Source organism: Anabrus simplex, chromosome 3 (assembly GCF_040414725.1).
Source record: "Anabrus simplex isolate iqAnaSimp1 chromosome 3, ASM4041472v1, whole genome shotgun sequence".
In the NCBI taxonomy this organism is placed as follows: Eukaryota; Metazoa; Arthropoda; class Insecta; order Orthoptera; family Tettigoniidae; genus Anabrus; species Anabrus simplex.
This window is the reverse complement of record NC_090267.1, coordinates 461,229,284-461,250,684: the sequence shown is the minus strand read 5'-3', so window position 1 is coordinate 461,250,684 and position 21,401 is coordinate 461,229,284. Positions and strand designations below refer to the sequence as shown.

Sequence of the window (21,401 nt, the reverse complement as noted above, 5' to 3'; positions counted from 1 at the left end):
GCGACGTTAAGCCATTGCACAGAAAATAAAGAATAACAAGTTCCTCTGTACTAGCCTTGATAACACTGCCTTTCCTACGGACAAAAGGACTGCAGAGGAACATTTTGAAGGAGTGGCTTCGCTTCTTGCACTTTACAGTGTTGTGTGTATACACCATGACTCCACTCACAGCCGCTCTCTTGGTGATGTGTTTTTCAATGGACTACCGCAACGTGCCGAGCTTTGCATTCTGTAAACTTTCAGCTGATATGCTAATAATACGGCACGGTAGCCTACTATGTTTTTACGTTGTAATGCTGTTTGCCGCTGTTCCTCTTGTCTTGCCTAGCTGTAAATTGCTTATTATAACAAAACAAAAAAACAAAAACAAAAAAAAATTGCAAGTGAATAGAGATGAATTCGATCGTTAGTTGGCAAACACTAACATTTTATCAAGACCGTTAAAGGGGAAAGATAAGAGCTATTTCGCATGTAATGTACTTCTTCGTAAACCGCACTTGTGACTGACTACAATAAACTTCTTTCATTTTTACAATATGCTTTACGTCGCATCGGCACAAGCAGGCGACGATGAGCTAGGAAATGGCTAGGCGCTAGGAGGGTGAAGGAAGCGACCGTGACCTTGATTAAGCTACCCTTACCTGGTATGAAAATGGGAAACCACGGAAAACTATATTCAGGGCTGCCGACAGTGGGGTTCGAACCCACTATCTCCCGAATGCAAGTTGATAGGTACGTGACGCAAACCGCTCAGCTGCTTGCTGATCCACAATAGGCAGAACTTCCACGTAGTTTCAGTATTACACGATGAACTGAAGTACGTTTTCTTATGGGTTTATAAACACATCAATTTTATAGTCCTACTGAAATCGCTGCAGGATTTCTTCGAGGCTAAAGTACCGAAGCTCAAATTTTTACAGCATGTTGAAAGATAGCTTGGAAAGGATATTGGCGCAAAGATTCGCTAAAACTAGCATTTTTGGACACATTCGATTATATAATTGACCTATGAAATTCGAGTTATGTTACAGAAATATATTTTTGTCATCTTGTTAGTCAACATATCTGGCGTTCTCAATCATAACTCGCGAAGTGAAGGAACTTACCAGTTCATTCACATGCCCGACTAAGGATTTAAGATTATCATAATGTCTCCGTATCTCTGACCTCTTGCTTGACCTCCAACATACGCGATAGATGAACTTATTGCATGCTGCGTTCAGTGTCTACAGACAGTTAGACGAGGACTGCCATATCGTGAGATAACTTTGAAGAAATGGTTTGTATTTTGATTTATTTTATTTCATTTACAGGCATGGTATTTAAACATTTCTTGTTACGTACACGTACAGTGACTAAATAATTCAGACACGAGACATTTTTATGCAACTGTATTTAACCATTTTTCGTTCTTAGCTGTTTCTTTACATGCGTACCTTTAAACCTACCCACAGCGGAATCTTGATACAGGAAAAACCTGACCTTAACGGAAAAATTCCATGGTCCGCTGATTTTTGCGCTGAAATGACACGTACGTAGGGGAACCTGTCTGACGAGGTAACGAACAGATTGCTTTATTGTCTATAACGGAAAATACAGTACAATTTTAACATCATACTGAACTGCAAGAAACTCTTGACGGAAAATGCAGTACAATTTTAGCAGTGTAAACCTACATAAACGCATGACACTGCACTTTTCTCAAGAAACTCTTGACAGGGTAGAATTACGGTTTATTTAAGGGCTTTAAAAACAGGTTTCTGTCTGGTTAGGGAATTTCCTTCTCGTACCTGGGAGTGCATACTGTATCAGTAGCGGCGATTAGTGGGAGCGAGGGGGGTCAGTCGCTCCCCCACTTTGTGGAGAAATTATCACGTTTTTATTCCATTTTAGCCGACTGAAACTAGGAATTATTTTTTTAAAAAGCCATTTTTACAATCACTGTTGTCTTATCAACTAATTCTTTTCTTTATTTCATTTCATTATTAGCAAAGTTACTAGCGGAGATATGCAAAAAATATCGCTTGTCGTGACTATAAATGATTTTTAATTTATATTCACACCGTACTTCTCTATTTAATTTTAATATTTAATTTAATTTAATTTTAATACACAGATAGGTCTTATGGTGACGATGGGAGAGGAAAGGCCTAGGAATTGGAAGGAAGCGGCCTTGGACTTAATTAAGGTACAGCCCCAGCATTTGCCTGGTGTGAAAATGGGAAACCACGGAAAAACATCTTCAGGGCTGCCGACAGTGGGGTTCGAACCCACTATCTCCCGGATGCGAGCTCACAGTTGCGCGCCTCTAACCGCACGGCCAACTCGCCCGGTGTGTAATATTGTTCCTTTGGTGAAAGTTTTATTGTATGGTACTGAATCAAAATCTCGCGCACGTAAATTGATAGATTGTCAACCTTTACCTCTGTCGAAATTCGCGGCAATTTGTAGCTTTATTTTTTCCCAATCTTGATGTATATTCCCCGTCCACGTACTCCTTATTGTCTGTACACCCCCCCCCCCCTACTTTGAATTTCCAATCACCGATACTGTACTGTATAACGTCCTGTAACTTGTTTCAACTGAACGACTGGCTACGCGGTTTGGGTCACGTAACTGTCAAATTGCATTCGGGAGATAGTGGGCTTGAACTCCACTATCAGTAGCCCTGAATATGGTTTTCCGCGGTTTCCCATTTTCACAGGAAGAAAATGCTGGGGCTGTACCTTAGTCAAGGCTACGACCGCTTCGTTCCCGCACCTAGCCCTATCCGATCCCATCGTCATCATAAGGCGCGTCAGTGCGACGTAAAGCGAACTGAAAAAAAAAAAGTGACCAATAATATATGTTCACAGTTTATGTGTAGAACATTAAAGGTATTTTTAAAATTATTACATCACCACAGACTAGTTAGCTTATCGCTGAACATACCAAGTTATAACTGATTCTTTGTCAATATATTGCTGGGGCACGTCAGAGTGAAACTCGTACAGTTCAAGGTGGACAGGTAAGTGGGCAGCGTAAGTACTGCATGTTTGTGTTTCGACACCACATTCATCTTTTTGTGGAGAGTTGGAAAGTATAGACAAGTTCCGGTGCTATCAGGGGCGTCAAAGAGGACAATCTTGATTATTTTTCATTATAAGAGAGAAAAAATCCTCAGCCTGTTTCCAGTCATTCGATCAGGTCAGAATGGAATGAATTAAGACTCAATCAAGCGGTGAGGATAGAAATTGTGCCGGCTGCCGAAACCTATCGTACCCTTCTGGTGCAATGATTAATGACTGACAGATGAAATTAAATGATATTGGAGATTGTAGCTGGAATGAAAGATGGCAGGGAAAACCGGAGTACCCGGAGAAAACCCTGTTTCGCCTCCGCTTTGTCCAACATAAATCTCACACGAAGTGCCCGGAATTTGAACCACGGAACCTAGAGGTGAGATGACGGCGCGCTGCCGCCTTAGCCACGGAGGCTCTACATCACTCCGCGAAATTGGTAAAATTGTAAACAGGAGTTATACAACTACACTGCGTTATAAATAGATATGAATGTACACGCAACATAAAAAATAAAGGAAAAGTGAATAGGACAATTTTCAACTTCAGGGAGGAACGTTAGATCAGGAGCGTAACTAACGGGACCACAGGTCCCGTCGTGTGGAGGTGCCCTTGGGCTCAGGGACCGAACACGTAATTTCGTTTATATTTGAAATGAAACCAGTAACAAATCAAATTATGCAATCTAAAAATAATGTTCTTGTTTTTATTTTTTATTGGCGTAACATCTAAACATCACCTGCTTACAGATGTGATTCACGTTGCACTTGATGTTGCAACTCTGTTAGAACGTCGCTCATAATGATGTGACACAGAGTTGATGAAATTTGGTTAATACCCGAGCTATGCATGGCAGCTGGGCTGGGCTGGAATGGGACATGCAGGCACAAGCACAAAAATATCAACGCAGTGGACCTGATTGTCAGTCAGCGTTCCCACGTCTCCTAAGGTTCTTCCCCGCATTCATTGCAGATTGTAGGCTTGGATTAGGTTACGTCATCTCTCCCTTCCTGTTGAACTTGGACCTCACGCTTAATGGCATTGCACCATTCAAACGAAAATCCCCGACCCGCATTTAGAATCAGATCAGGTTAGTAATTCACTGCCGATTGTGGTCAGTTGCTCAGGTCTATTGGTGGCTGGGTGAGGTGTGCTCAAGTTTATATTATGCGTTCAAGTACCGGTAAATCTAAGTACGAGGGGGGATCAAGCATAAACGGGATCTTATATTTTTTTAAATTGAAATCCATTTATTGAAAACACAAGGCAATTACAATTTATTTTTCCACACAGTTTCCTGCTTTGGAAATGCATTTGTCCCAGCGTATGGACAGCTTTATGATGCCCTCATCGTCAAAAGAACATGGTCGTGTCACCAGCCAGTTGCGCACGAAGTCTTTCACACTCTCCTCATCTTCAAATCGTTGCCCTCCTAGAACTTCTTTAAGCGGTCCGAACAAATGGAAATCGGGCTGTAAGGAGGTTGATCAAGTGTACGGTAGTCCAGTGCGTTCCCTGAGGCTTGGAGACAGGGCTGCAGTATGGGGCCGCGTTTTGTCGTAGAGGAAGATGACCTGTCGAATCGGTTGGTCTCGTCTTTTGCGGTGATATGCAACCCTCGCCTTGTTCAATAGCTCGCAGTAGTATGCAGCATTGATTGTGCGTCTCTAATGCAAAAAGTCAATCAGCAAAATGCCTCGCCGATCAAAAAAGAAAAACGGTTGCAAGAACCTTGCCATCTGACAATCGAGTCTTGGCTTTCACTAGTGCTTCCTCCCCTTTCCTCCGCCACTCCTTACTGGCTTGTTTGGATTCGGGAGTGTAGTGGTGGACCCATGTTTCGTCGCAGGTGATGATCCGACTCAAAAATGCATCACCTTCTTCCGCAAACCTTGCTGTAAGCCTCTGACAGACTTCCAAACGTCTCAGCTTCAGATTTTCGGTCAAGAGGCGAGGGACCCATCTAGAACACACTTTACGGAACTGTAGGTCGTTGGTGATGATTGCTAGATAGCTCCCATAACTGATTCCGACTTGTTCTGCAATTTCTGATACTGTCGCCCGTCGATCGTCGTCAATAATGGTTTTAACCGCACGAATATTTTCGTCTGTAATGCTGGTCCGAGGACGGCGATCGTGTTGATTTTCCACACGTTCTCGTCTTTCCTTAAACTTTTTATGCCAGGCAAACACACGCGTCCTTGACTATGTTTGATCACCGAATTGTGCAGTCAATCTCTGGCAAATTTCCGCCGCTGTAACTCCTTTACGAGCAAGAAACTTTATAATTATGCGTTGCGCAGTGAAGGGGTGCACCTGTTGCTCCGACATCGCGAGCGTTACTGACGAAACGGCGGGAAATATGTAACAGCACGCTCTCGCCACTCCTAACGGTCCCGCCTAAGCATAACAGAAGCGCGGGGCCAGTCCTATCAACTGTTGATGTTCAGGAACAAAAATCCCTTTTATACTTGATCGACCTTGGTATTTAGGACTAAGCGGTTTCCAAAAATGGTAAAGAAAACGTGAAAAGTTAAACTCTGTTCAAAACGTATTATTACATGTATGTATAAATGTATTGTTTCTTTAAAAGTATAAGTGAAGACTCTTTGGCAGGTTTCAGTAGCAATAGTGTTACGTCTTGTGATAAATCCATGTCTGGTGTGTCGGTTAAAATTTCAGTTAGAATTTAGGAAAAAAAGGGGAGCGGGATACCGTGTTTGTGTCAGTGACATTTCAGCACAGAATTATTTTCTAATTTGTGTTAGTGACGTTTCAGCACAGCAGAGTGATTTTGAAAGTCATACTGTAAGAAATGTAACTGACGCTGATCGTGGCCGGTAGAGTAGTAGATTCGATAATAAAAATTGTTAATTCAGAATCTCACCAGCCGAAATGTCCGCAATATAGGTTAGACTATTTGTTTTCATTTCGTCGACCTGAGCATCAAAAACTTTAATAATGCGTGGTGGAATGGTAGGTACAGTTAATTATTGGCAAGGGTTAACAAAAAAATGTATTGATACATGAAACATCGCTGATTCACTTCTTATCTTGTTTAACTTATGAACGCTGGAAGAAAAACAAGTCTGTAGTGTCATATTGTTTTAGAGAGGTGTACAAAAGAATTGCGGCTATATAGGATATTGAATGTAATTTTAACATTAACCGGCTGCAACATACCATTCCGTGGTCATGAAGAAAAACATTATTTCTCAAAAGGGCATTTTCTAAGTGTTATTGAGTTACTTGCTACCGGGCGAGTTGGCCGTGCGGTTAGGGCCGCGCAGCTGTGAGCTTGCTTGCATCCGGGAGATGCACTTCTAGGCCTTTCCTGTACTATCGTCGCCATAAGACCTATCCGTGTCGATGCGACGTAAAGCAAATTGTAAAAAAATAAAAGAGTTAATTGCTACGTATGAAGCCGTACTGAAGGTTCATAACGATAGTGAGAAAAGCAGAACAAAATATTTAAGTCCCAAAGTGCAAAATGAACTAATATCACTGATACCAAAAGCAGTTTTGAGGTAAAATGTTCACAAAATTAAAAATGCTCCATTTTTCTATTTTATTGGATATGACCCAGACATAAGTAAGGTTGATCAGTTAGGCGTCGTAGGCTACTTAGATGTAGAATTTGATACAAAGAGGGCAATACTTATTCGCGAATCTTTATTGGGTTTCATGAAATGAAAGACCAAAGAGCAACGTCTTTCGAAAACAAATTTGTGAATATATTGGAAAACATTCAGTTATATAAATAAAAATCGTGGTTAGGGATATGACGGCGCAACTACCACGAGCGGCCAAAGCAAACACGCGTATCAACGAGAGAGTACCGATAACTCTTTATGCACGTTGTGCGACATACAACTTAAATTTAGTTTTAAATGATTCTCTTGGTGACTTCTCGGGCATTAGAGACTTTTATACGCCCGTGTTGAAAATATTTGCGTTTTTCAGCGAAAGTTTACCTCGCTGACAAGAACTGAACAATGCACTTAATACTGAAACAGTCAAATGAACTATTATCTCACAAACATCGCACTCTACTTCAAACTCCTTCCTCAGACAATCCATTCGCTAAATAAAAAATAAATTAATTTGGAACTGCGGACATTCATGCCTTCTGTGAGTTTATTTGTACTCATCTCCCAAACACTCCGTATAGGCGAGATAGAATGGGTTAGCTCTATACCCGGTCGCATTTGCCTCCAGGACTGACCTGGTACACGTATAAGTGAATCTTGTAGTCATGTACCTTTCCAGAAGTGGAAATCTCGTTGCTAAGTTCTTCGATTTGCTGATGGAGAATCGAATTCACGTCCTTCCGCGTGAACAAAGCACGCTTTAACCCCTACGGCTATGCAACTCCTAGATTATATTAATCAAAATAAATATCCACCCAGATAAAACCTGTAATCTTAGTCTAGGTCCACAAAGAAAAGAAGTCACAGTTTTAAAAATGAAAAAATAAGTTGATAATATTATGGAGGCGCTTGTTTCATTCGTCGAGGTTTACAATCTCCATACGGTATTCTGAATGTTAACATGTACGGTACTCTTACTCTGGGTGAGAAGCAGACATGCTACCCCTACACCGCGGGGTTGTATTATTATACCGAGTGGAGTGGCCATGCATGTTAATGGACTTCACTTCCAGGCAAATGTCAGGACAGTTCCTATTCATTGGCCATAGTCAATTCCTTCCACCTCTTTACCCAATTTCAGTCACAATTATTCATTTCATATCAACTAGCTCCTAAACTGATTGTCAGGACGGGAATCCGACTGTAAAACCATGCCATAAAATTAGTTTCATCTCACTTCATCCCCGACCCTGTATGAGAAAAACGGGACTAAGGGGTAGACATACTTGTACCAGGCTCTTCTCCGTCACCTTTCTTGTCAGATCTCCTTCAGTCAGTTGTTATTCTTTTCCAATTTCGATGTCATCCTACTATACACCCATCACTCACCGAGCTCGATAGCTGCAGTCGCTTAAGTGCGGCCAGTATCCAGTATTCGGGAGATAGTAGGTTCGAACCCCACTGTCGGCAGCCCTGAAAATGGTTTTCCGTGGTTTCCCATTTTCACACCAGGCAAATGCTGGGGCTGTACCTTAATTAAGGCCACGGCCGCTTCCTTCCCACTCCTAGCCCTTTCCTGTCCCATCGTCGCCGTAAGACCTATCGGTGTCAGTGCGACGTAAAACAACTAGCAAAAAGAAAAAAAAAACAAAAAAACAAAAAAACACCTATCACTATATACGCGATACGTATTTTACGAGCCTGAAAAGTGCTTGGTTCACTCGGAGGGACATGGCTTCGATGCCCCACCAGGAAATTAGGAAACTTAGAAACGAGATTTCCAGTTATTTTATAAACATGAACAGCCTTGTTCCGTGAGGAGGCACTAGTATGAGTCCAGACAAGGGGCAAGACATCACAACAAATATCAAAACCTAGGAATGAAAATCTCGTTAATTGGATTTTTTCTAAAATTGACATGTGGACCAAAGGTTGAAAACTTCGTGTGTTAAGCTGCTTACTGTAAATAAATAAATAAATAAATAAATAAATAAATAAATAAATAAATAAATAAATAAATAAATAAATAAATAAATAAGTATATCAATCAATCAATCAATCAATCGGGACTGTCATAGTACGGGGCTGTGTAGCTGTAAGCAGGATTCAGCAATGTATTGCAGCTCAAAGAACTCCCATCTACTGACCTGATTCTACATGTGAGTTCAGAGGTATCTGTTGCATTTTACTGTCTCTCATCCATCCTCCATGCACACTTAGCGTATTTTAAGCATACCACCTTCATAGAGTTGCAATTTCGATCTTCCTAGTGTATTATTGTTTTACGTATGTTTCAACTGCTTTTAATTCATATCTTACTTTTACAATATTCCAGTTTGATAGAAAGGAAGGGTAATAATAATAATAATAATAATAATAATAATAATAATAATAATAATAATAATAATAATAATAATAATAATAATAATCAAATCCTTAGTTTTGTTTCCTGATACGCTGTCTAGGATGAGGTGAGATGAAATTATATGGCATGTTTTCACGACCGGATGCCCTTCCTGACGCCAACCTCAGTTGAGGAGCTAATGAATATGAAATGAATGACTGTGAATGAAATTAGGTAAGGATGTAGAAGGAATTGGCTGTGGCATATAAATAGGAACTGTACTGGCATTTACCTGGAAGTGAAAATGGAAAACCACAGAAAACCATTCTCAAAGTAGCTGACGGTGGGTTTCGAACCCATTCACCTCCTAAAGGTAGAGCCTGGCTCCAGTGTGTTAACACGCACAGCCACTCCATTTGGTATAATAATAATAATAATAATAATAATAATAATAATAATAATAATAATAATAATAATAATAATAATAATAACCTGGTCTCAGCCCTGTGGTGTAGGGGTAGCATGCCTGCTTCTCATCTAGAGGTCCCGGGTTCAGTTCCTGGCCAGGATTTTTACATGGGCCTCAGGGATGGTTTGAGGTCTACTCAGCCTATGTGATTACAATTGAAGAGCTATCTGATGGTGGGATGGTGACTCCCGTCTAGAAAGACAAAAATAATGGCTGAGAGCATTCATTGCACTGACCATGCATTATCTCATAATCTGCAGGCCTTTGGGCTGAGTGGTGGTTGTTTGGTAGACCAAAGTCCATCAGAGCTATAGCATCATGGGGTAATAATCTGGTATCTGGTCCACAGAGGTGGATTATGGCTTGCAAATGTTGAGGATATGACATGTAAAGCATAAATTATGGCATATGATGAAATAAAAATGCTGTAATATTATGTTTTAATAAATAAAATATCTCCAATAACTTAATAAAATATTTGAAATAAAATAATTGAAATAACAATAATTAATCGAAATGTCCGTTGTATGGGTGCCAGAGTTCACCAGAATGGATCCCTCAAATTTTAATAAAGCATGATAATTCTCTCTCCCAGGGCGTGTACATAAAGCTGCATACTGGTACATCTGCTTCAGGCCTTATCTAACCTTCTGAAAACAACTAAATAGGTACCGGTAGGAAGTGCACCTAGGTTCATCGATAACTTCACTGATTCTAAAATAACTAACTATATTCTGAATAATATCCGTGCATGAGCACCTCATCAGCACACCAAAATACACATAAAATACACTCACAAAATACTGCTGGAAGACTCCATATTTACAACAACAACAACAACAAAAACAGTGGGAAACTAAAAGCAAGGATCAAGCTACCATTTGTAGTCAGCCCGAAGAAGATTAATTACAAAGCATACAGTATGTAGGTAAATACCCTTCACTGTCACTGGGTATTAACACAACTTGCATATTCTCATAATTGGCACTTGGATCACATTGATACTGTACCTTTATAATACTGTGTTCACTGACTCTAACACTTGGTTTAAAGATACATTCACTCGAGCAACACACGCTTGTTGTTCCAGAACATAAATTATGGAAAGTCTGAAATACAACACACCATAGCTCTCACCAACATATAAGACACCAAGCCACCACAAGTGATAAAATACCAAGTGCCTAAGCAGTCCACAGTTTGTAGGTCAGTACCACACATCACATTCCACAAAATATCACTTCAACCTTGTTCCACACAAGTCATCATCATCATCAATGTCCCACTCCAGTCGCCTGGGTGTGGTTATTAAGCCTCCTCCACTTCTTCCTGGCCTTCCACTTTTCCTGCTCCATTACTTCTGCTACTTCCAATCCAGCTTCTCTAATGTTCTTCCAAATCCGATCCATCCACCTTCTTCTCGGTCTTGCAACTGGTCTCTTTCCCTTAACTTCTTTTTCCAATTCCCTTCTTGCTACTCGTTCCTTCACCATTCTTTCTACATGTACGAACCATCTCAGTCTTGCTTTCTGTATCTTCTGTACTAACGGTTCTATATTTAGCTCTTATCTGATTTTAATATTTTGAATTCTATCTCTTCTTGTCTTTTTAACCAATGTTCTTAAACATTTCATTTCTACTGCTTGGATCTTACTATCTTGTCTCTTATTAGTTACCAGCACTTCTAGTCCATATATTGGTATGAAATACTGTTTATATAATGTTAATTTCGTTCCCTTGGGTAGTTTGTCATCCCATAAAAGCTTTTTGACTTGATGACAAAATGTTGTACTGTTACTTAGTCTGTTATTAATTTCAGTGTTGATTTCATTACTTCCTTACTTCCATTAATAATGCTACCCAGATATGTAAACTGTTCTACATTCTCTAACCATTCTTCGTATATGTTCACTTGGCTTCTCTTTTTCTCTTTTCAACAGTGCATGACTACAGTTTTGTTTTTACTAATTACCATTCCAAACTCCTTCAGATTTTCATTCCAAATGTTCAGTCTCCTTTGTACTTCCTTTTCTCCCTTTCCATAAATTGCCACATCATCTGCAAATACCAAAGCATTCACTTCATCACTACTGATACTCTGTTCTACGCGTTTTATGATTTCATTCATCAATATAACAAACAATAATGGTGACAGAAGGCAAGTCATGTTTCACCAAAATTTGAAGTCAAGCTCCTCCGTTCTCTCACATGCCTATATAGACATCAGATTCCCCTTACTCTGTCATGATACGTCTAGATTGATCCTGGCCATCCAATCACGAGTGGAAGATCCTCTTGCCATACCAAGACCAAACCTCTTCTGGGTCCCAATACAATAACAACCAGGCCACATCATCGAATTCTGGGCAGTTCCACGACTCACAGAAAATTTCTGAGTTGTAAATAGCACTGTTTTCCCATCTACTTGTACAAAACAAATTATACTCATATCACATATGAAGACATTCCAGCTTAAAATATTAAGAATAAACATACAAATGAACCAATAATAATTATAACAATGCTAATATTAACATATCCTACTTCTGAATACAGTACTATCACAATGTTATGTGCTCAAGGAAGTTATAGGAGAACTTAAGAATTGTAAGTGTCTGGGTACTGATGGATTGCGTAATTCTTGGTTTAAGAAATTCTAATTACTATTTATTTAAAGAGCATCTTCAATGGTAGGTTATACTTGACCTGAACTTGGTAAATGTATAGAAGAGACCCTGTGCAGCACCAAGTTGTAAATAACACTGTTTTCCCATCTATTTGTACAAAACAAATTATATTCATATCACATATGAAGACATTCCAGCTTAAAATATTAAGAATAAACATACGAATGAACCAATAATAATTATAACAGTATATCAGTATTTAGCTTTGAAATCAAACATACACCTACTTTTTAAGTGAAGAACACTTGGCTTACTCCAGAAGAAAAACTGTTGTCATTGTTATGTTGTAGTATTGTAGTTGTGGATATTGTTTTACACTATGTAGCACTATTGGAACTATAATATAGTTCAGGGGTGGTGCATGGTATTGTTGCAGTGTTGCACAACTCAAAAAAATTTTGCACTTCATTTGTCGTCTTTTCTTCTAATGTTTTAGTTTAACACTAGAACCGCCGGAGCGGTCAAAATGACCGCTACACTTTTTCAAAGCCTTATTTTGACCACATTTTCTGTCGTATTGCAAAGAGCTTCAGTGACTTTTCCTGATTACCGGTCAGAATTATCCGTATTAAATGTAATTAATTTTGCGTGATTGGTTAGGACGTAGGTAACGAGTATACCTAGAACCGCCGGAGCGGTCATTTTGACCGCTATATTGATTATCATAATAAAATGTACTAGAACATGTGCTTATTCCTCTGTTTGAGATAACATTTCTTTATAATTATTCTCCCTGCAATAATATAAGCACAACTATGAAACTCTGATAGTATATCTACGGCTATTGTTCATTCTCTTCTTTATTCATTTTTCTAAAGGCGGCTAATGGGTCACTCTCCTCTGAGAGTAGCGAACATTCTTCCGCTGTCACAATTCCCTAATGATATACGTTATTTTGATGTCAACCTTGGTACTGCAATTATGCCTGGTGTAGGGCAAGAACTGAAAGTTTTCGATTGTTCTATTACAGCAGTAGAAAATGCGATAGGAAAAGCTGGAAGAAAGAAGGGACGCATCTACACAAGCCTCCCAGGACCAAGTAATACGTTACTAGGTACAGATGGCATCACGGAGTGGACTGTAGGAGAGTTTGTGAAGACTACACCTGGCAGGATGGCTTGTCACATCTTGAAAGAAAATCCGGGAAGCGGTATGTTTCTGACGACAGTGTAGCGTGTGCATGACGTCTTTTTATTGATGAATCTACTGTATATTGAGACACATCAAACACTCTACGGAAACTGAAGCAAAACGCGTATTAGAAGATAAATTGTGGAGTGTAAGTTTAGAAAACTGGAGGCATTCATTGGCTTAGTGTATGCTCGTGGTGTACTTGGAGCCAGTAGCTATACCTAATGAACTCTGGTCTAAAAAGTGGGGGGCCACCATTCTTCAGTGAAACAATGGGGAGGAAATTTTGTCGAGAAATCTAAATATTTTTGCGTTTCGACGTCAGAATTACAAGATTAGAACGTTTGAAAACTGATAAATTTGCGTTAGTATCAAAAGTATGGAACAAATTCATTGAAAATTGTCAATGTCTTATATTCCAGGTGAAAATCTGCCTGATGATGAGCAGATTTTTCCAAGCAAAACAAGGTGTCCATTCTTACAGTTCATGCCCAACAAACCAGATAAAATTGGAATTAAATTTTGGCTTCTTGTGGACGTTGACTCAAAGTTTGCGAGCAATGAGTTTCCTTACCTAGGAAAAGACGATCTCAGACCACATGACGAGACTCTACCCGAAAGTGTAGTAATGAAGTTGGTGGAGCCGTTTCAAAAGAAGGGGCGAAGAGTGACTACTGATAACTTTCTTTGCAACAGTGAAACTTGGTAAGAAGTTGAAGAGTAATGGTTCGAATATTGTTGGAACCATTAGACGATCAAGGAGAGAAATTCCTAAAGCTGTGAAGGTTATGAAAGCTAGTCTTTACGACTAAACTCTCCTGAAACATTCCAATGACACACTTACTGTTTATCAAGGAAAACGAAACAAGAACGTCCTTCTATACAGTACTTAGCACTCAGAAGTTGAACTTCAAGCTAATCCCAAAAGGATTCCCGAAACAGAAGACTTCTTCTACAATACGAAATATGGCGTGGACATGGTAGATCAAATGGGAAGAAAATATAATGTTCGATCCGTTACACGGACATAAACTTAGTAATACATATTTTAAATGATGATAATGAGTTACTATACGTATTCATGTATTTCATAATATTCTTGACTTGGTAGCTATCAACTCCTGGATGTCTGGCTCCATGGCTAAGAGGTAAGCATGCTGGGCTTGGGTCACAGGGGTTCCGGGTTCGATTCCCGGCTGGGTCGGGAATTTTAACCGAAATTGGTTAATTCCCCTGGCACGGGGACTAGGTATATGTGTCATTTTCATCATGTGTCCACGGACACATTCCGGCACTAAAAGCCATACGCCATTTCATTTCAACTCCTAGATCATTTTCAAACACCGACAGGGAAGAAGTTCAGTCGCCGAAATGACATCCTAAAACTAGCAGTGGAGCTTCTTGTGGGGTACATGGGATCGAGACCTAAGTCTGTGGATACAGAACCCGAATTTAGGAAGCCTGTGGAAGGAAATGTACAGAATAGGCAATGTCAAATGAGGAAATGCAGGAATAAGACAAGTTTTACCTGCAGAAAGTGCAAACAGCGAGTGTGCGGTTCTTGTTCAAAGGACATAACTAAGGTCGTGGTATGTAGTTCCTGTTTCTAAAGACGCAGGATTGCATCAGCGTGAGCAAATACAATGAAGGAAAAGAAGGAGACAAATATGTTGTGGTACGTGGATTTGGCAAACAAGTTTCAGGTCATAAATTGGTCATAAATTGCACTAAATGGAGTATTACAGAAATTCTGTTTTCTGATAATGAGTAATAACTACTTTTGCCGTTTATAATAAAGGAATTTGAAGTAAAAACAATGTTTGTTTTTAGATAAGTGTGTTTTATAGAAACGTTTTTGTGTTTGTAATAAATTAGGAAAATATTACATTTGCAAAACTGTTAAATATTTTGAATCTTTTCCGTGTTAGATCCCATAATTAATGTTTTATAAACTTAGTAATACATATTTTAAATGATGATAATGAGTTACTATACGTATTGAGCATAAAAATAATAATTAGAATACAGCGGTCATAATGACCGCATCGGCGGTTCTAGGTATACAATATGTTCCGGCGGTCCTAGTGTTAATAAACCTAACATGTATTTGAAAACATGTTAAAATCAACCATCTTCGGTCATTCGCTGTACTGATGCTTTGTAATGGACCAACAAACGCTGCTGGCTTCGAATCAAACTCAGGGGGTTTGCTTTCCTACGGCAACTCCCTAGCGGACAGCGCGGCACAAGGTACCTCAGCAGGGATGAGCCTTAGTCTGCATAGCATCAGGTAGCATGCTCACCAGTATGGTCTCAGGGAGTTGCACGAGACTGGCAAGTCCCCTACCGAGAAACAGTTTCAAATGTCCCCGATAGATAGCGCCACTGCGGAGATGGCTTTGTTCCTACTTTCACTCCTCTCGCAAAGGAAATTTAATTTCCATTTTTAAATTTATAATTTTTGCTTTACGTTGCACCGACGCAAATAGGTCTTATGGCGATGATAGGATAGGAAAGGGCTAGGAGTGCGAACAAAGCGACCATGGCTTTAATTAAGGCATAGCCACAGCATTTGCCTGGTGTGAAAATAGGAAACCATGGAAAACCATCTTCAGGGCTTCCGACAGTGGTGTTTAAACCCACTATCACAGCTACGCGACCCTAACCGCACGGCCAACTTGCTGGGTAATTTCCTTTCCACGCCATCCTCAATATTACCAACATCTTGTTTCAATGAAAAACAGGACGGCAAATTTTCAATTCAAGTGAGGTAAAAAGTAACTGTGCCAGGCTGAGTGGCTCAGACGGTTAAGGTGCTAGCCTTCTGACCCCTACGTGGCAGGGTAGATCCTGGCTCAGTCCGTTGGTATTTGAAAGTGCTCAAATATGTCAGCCTCGTGTCAGATTTACTGGCATGTAAAAGAACTCCTGCGGGACTAAATTCTGGCACCTCGGCGTCTCCAAAAATGGTAAAAAGTCGTTAGTGGGACGTAGAGCCAATAGCATTATTATTATGAGTAACTGTATTTACAGTGTATAATTAGCCTCTTATTTCCTGGGTTGTAATTGCCAGATATATTTCAGTTGTAGTAGGAATGTAGTTCATTACTTAACGATAATAGAGTTTCTTGTTATTTCTGTAAGCTATAAAAATGTGACTAAAATTTTGGTGCAATACCCAGTTTCAGATACCACCAGCCGCCATCGATATAGATATTACTAGTTCTGGAATATAAACATCTTGTATTTGAACAAATGTAGGCTTCTTAGCAGTACAACATTTCTGGATACTTGTTTTTAATTTTCAGATGCCCATGCCAGAACCTATAAGTATTGATGAAGTAAATGTTTTAACACCCGTTGAGTTTAGACAACGATTTGGGAACATTATAGAGTGCTGTCCTGATGTTGCAGCTGCCCTAAGTTCTCAAAGACCATTTATTAATGTTGAATCAATGGCTCTTGCAGCTAATCGCTTTCTAGATCAACTTCAACCTCAAGGTGAGTATGAACTGATTATTTTCTTTAAAAAAAAAAAAAAAAAAACCTTCCTTCTCTGCTTATAGAGGGGTTGTTGCATAATTCAGGGCAACTATGTTATATTGTCTGTTATTGAAAAGGCATTTGATAATGTTGATTGGACCAAGCTATTTGAGATTCTGAAGGTGATCGGGATCAGGTACCGAGAATGGAGAATTATCTACAATCTGTATAAAAATCAGAATCGAGGACTTTGAAATAGAATCAGCAATCCAGAAAAGAGTGAGTCAAGCTTGCAGTTTGTCCTCCTTCCTTTTCAATGTTTATACAGAATAGGTAGTAAAGGAAAACAAAGAATTTGGGAAGGAAATAAAAACCCTGAGATTTGCTGATGATATTGTTATTTTATCTGAGACTGCAGAAGATCCGGAGAAATTGCTGAATGGTATGGACAGAGTCTTGGGAAAGGAGAACACGATGAAAATAATATGTCCAAAACAAAAGTAAAGGAATGCAGTCGATCAAAGTCAGGTGATGCAGGAAATATTAGATTAGGAAATGAAGTCTTAAAGGACATAGATGAATGTTGTTATTTAGGTAATAAAATAACTAACGACGGCAGAAGTAAGGAGGACATAAAATGCAGACTAGCACAAGCAAAGAAGGCCTTTCTTAAGAAAAGAAATTTGCTCACTTCGAACATTGATATAGGAATTAGAAAGATGTTTTTGAAGACTTTCGTCTGGAGCATAGCATTATATGGAAGTGAAACGTGGACGATAACTATTTTAGAAAGAAAGAGGATAGAAGCTTTTGAAATGGGGTGTTACAGAAGAATGCTGAAGGGGAGATGGATAGATCGAATCACGAATATTGGGATACTGAATCGAATTGGTGAGAGGAGATCAATTTGGCTAAACATGACCAGAAGAAGAGATAGAATGGTAGGACACATCTAAGACTTCTGCAGTTGGTTTCTGAGGGAAGTGTAGGTAGTAAGAATGTTAGGGGTAAACCAAGGTATGAATATGACAAGCAGATTAGAGCAGATGTAGGATGAAGCAGTTATGAGAAATGAAAAGTTTAGCACAGGATAGGATGGCATGGACAGTTGCATCAAACCAGTCTTTGGACTGATGACTCAAACAACAATGCTGCAGCACACAGTATCTACTATTCAGAGTGGTTGGAAACAACGTGAACCGGGTATTTGAGTGTTGACCATACTAATAAATAATTTGATATCTCACACAGTTGTCATTTTATCAGCTGCTGAAGTTAGCCAATCAGACCACTTTGCATGTGAATTCAAATGGGCTTTGTGCGACACTGTTGCTAAGTCTGTTCGTGACTTTAGAACGGCTTGAGAGCCATGCTGAGAAATCATCAGCAAACACAAATAAGCTGCATACAGATTTAGTAACAGTGCTTCACAATGCCTATTTGAATTCACCCACAGAGTGATCTGATTGGCTAACTTCAGCAGCTGAGGTGCTGGTGGTGGTGATTATTGTTTTAAGAGGAAGTACAACTAGGTAACCATCCTCTATATAATACTAATCAGACAGAAAAAATGGAAGGGCACCAACACTTTGAATATTGAAGGTATCAGCCAAAGAAAGACAAGGGCCTCGAAGGGCGTGAAAATGAAAGACTCCTTAGGCCTTGAGTTCTCTAATACCTTCGGGGTTGGAAAAGAACAAGACTTGATCAAGGGAGGTCGAATAGGATAGAAGAAGTGAGAGCCTGGCACGAGTAAGTGGAAGCAATGCCAGGACTCGGCTAAGGGCCCCCTGGTCATCAACCCACGCTCCCAAGTTAAGAGCCCCTGGGGCCCCCGTTAGTTGTCTCTTACGACAGGCAGGGGATACTATGGGTGATATTCTACTGCCCCCACCTACAGGGGGAAAAAATTCACAATCTTGGGATTCTAAGGCAGATACTCTACTGCTGATCCACAGAAGGATTAATTGACACCAGTGTGAAATATTGAATTATTTCTTTCAAATTATTTATTTGTATGACCAACCCTCTAATGCTGATACACCTGGTTCATGTTGTTTCCAACTAACCTGTATGCATTGGAAAGGCAAGGCTACGTGCATCAAATGACATCACAGTACAGGAGCTAACAGCAGTGGGAGGGGTAGCACCAAAAGATACGTACATACAATGCAGCGTTGTATTTCATTATGCACAAATTGTATTATTAACAGCTTTCATCCTTAAAAATAGTCCGTTAGAGCATTAACACATCGTTGCCAATGATGTCAAAGGCACTGATTGCAACAGTGTGTACCATCTGTCACTGATATGCTGTTACGACAGAGTGCAAAGCAATGGCTTGTGGTCAGATTTGGAATGAGATCAAAGTTGCTGGACTGAGGTCTGGTGGAAAAAGGGTACCAGTATTCTAAGACTTCCCATTCCCCACTGCTGTACAAGTGTGGACTGTAGTCTTATCGTAGGCATATGTTGTTGTCAAGCAGTGTCGAACATTTCCGCCAAAGTTCACGATGTAGATGGCTCTGCAGAAACGTGCAGTAATACTGGGCACTGACAGGAAGGCCCTCATGAACAAGATGACACTCAAGAACACTTTGGCTGTTATACACCAAAATGAGCATAACTCCTGTGGGCAATGGATTCTGTTCCATCGTGTGTCGCTGTGCTGATGATGTGTGACACCAATCCACTGACTGACACTTCTGTTTAGGTTCATATGTTAGTGCCCAGGTTTCGTTAACTGCAATAATGCAATCCAGTACCATTCCCTTCATGCTGAAATTGCTCCAGGTGGATACGGCAGGTGTTTTCCTCTTTCCCTAGAGGTTTAACGTCACATCACCACAAAGGTTTTCAGCAATGTAAGGATGGGAAATTGCTAGGAATGGGAAGGTAGTAGCTGTGGCCTCAATTTAAGTACAGCACCAGCATTTGCCTCGTGTGAAAATGGAAAACCACAGAAAATCATCTTGAGGACTGTCGAAGTCGGAATTCAAACATACCATCTCCCGAATGCAAGCTCACAGCTACACGATGCCATGCCTTGTATTGCATCCAGTTCTGAAACTCTGTTCATGCCACTCCTGATAGGCGCCCAGCTACCAGCAATAGTGAAACATAAGGCCGTGCACAGGTCAGCCAGACAAGAGAGAGGAAGGGGGGAAGTGGTGGGCTAAGGAGTAAGTACTCAGGCGCCTTCATCTTTATTACAACTCAAGTTGTTCACTCGCTCAGACCAATATTTTCATTTATTTTTCTTCTCTTTTAGATTCATTATTTCTACTTTTCCCCCAATACACAGAATATTGTGATTGATCCGGCATTTCAACACGTACATTGAGAAAATTCCATCTGAAAAATAAGTCCAGTTCAACTTCAATAACAGAACATCAGATCTTTTATTAGCCAAGTGTTGGATTTACAACAAACTTTTTAAAATTATATACTTGCAAGAACCTATTAAAATTAACTTGTACTTTTAGCATCTTACAGTCTTTGAATGACATGTTATTTTATTTAACTTACATGACATTTTTAACACAAGCAGGCTTATTTTTGACACATTTGACTAATCAATCAATCAATACTGATCTGCATTTAGGGCAGTCGCCCAGGTGGCAGATTCCCTATCTGTTGCTTTCCTAGCCTTTTCCGAAATGATTTCAAAGAAATTGGAAATTTATTGAACATCTCTCTTGGTAAGTTATTCCAATCCCTAACTCTCCTTCCTATAAATGAATATTTGCCCCAGTTTGTCCTCTTGAATTCCAACTTTATCTTCATATTGTGATCTTTCCTACTTTTATAGACGCCATTCAAACCTATTCGTCTACTAATGTCATTCCACGCCATCTCTCCGCTGACAGCTCGGAACATACCACTTAGTCGAGCAGCTCTTCTTCTTTCTCTCAATTCTTCCCAACCCAAACTTTGCAACATTTTTGTAACGCTACTCTTTTGTCGGAAATCACCCAGAACAAATCGAGCTGCTTTTCTTTGGATTTTTTCCAGTTCTTGAATCAGGTAATCCTGGTGAGGGTCCCATACACTGGAACCATACTCTAGTTGGGGTCTTACCAGAGACTTATATGCACTCTCCTTTACATCCTTACTACAACCCCTAAACACCCTCATAACCATGTGCAGAGATCGGTACCCTTTATTTACAATCCCATTTATGTGATTACCCCAGTGAAGATCTTTCCTTATATTAACACCTAGATACTTACAATGATGCCCAAAAGGAACTTTCACCCCATCAACGCAGTAATTAAAACTGAGAGGACTTTTCCTATTTGTGAAACTCACAACCTGACTTTTAGCCCCGTTTATCAACATACCATTGCCTGCTGTCGATCTCACAATATTTTCGAGGTCACGTTGCAGTTGCTCACAATCTTGTAACTTATTTATCACTCTATAGAGAATAACATCATCCGCAAAAAGCCTTACCTCCGATTCCACTCCTTTACTCATATCATTTATATATATAAGAAAACATAAAGGTCCGATAACACTGCCCTGAGGAACTCCCCTCTCAACTATTACAGGGTCAGACAAAGCTTCACCTACTCTAACTCTCTGAGATCTATTTTCTAGAAATATAGCACCCCATTCAGTCACTCTTTTGTCTAG

The 21,401-nt window shown here is 39.8% G+C and overlaps 1 protein-coding gene across 2 annotated transcripts in view; it reads left to right on the top strand.

Annotated features, from left to right (window-relative positions):
- The first annotated feature begins 1,198 nt into the window (after positions 1–1,198).
- LOC136867433 (2-oxo-4-hydroxy-4-carboxy-5-ureidoimidazoline decarboxylase) overlaps positions 1,199–21,401 on the top strand; it is a 36,310-nt gene continuing 16,107 nt past the window's right edge. For both annotated transcript variants that reach the window (XM_067144636.2, XM_067144637.2), the window contains exons 1-2: positions 1,199–1,279; positions 16,589–16,781. In XM_067144636.2, the coding sequence (XP_067000737.2) occupies positions 1,277–1,279; positions 16,589–16,781 (196 nt within the window). In that variant the 5' untranslated portion in view covers positions 1,199–1,276. The remainder of the gene's footprint in view (positions 1,280–16,588; positions 16,782–21,401) is intronic.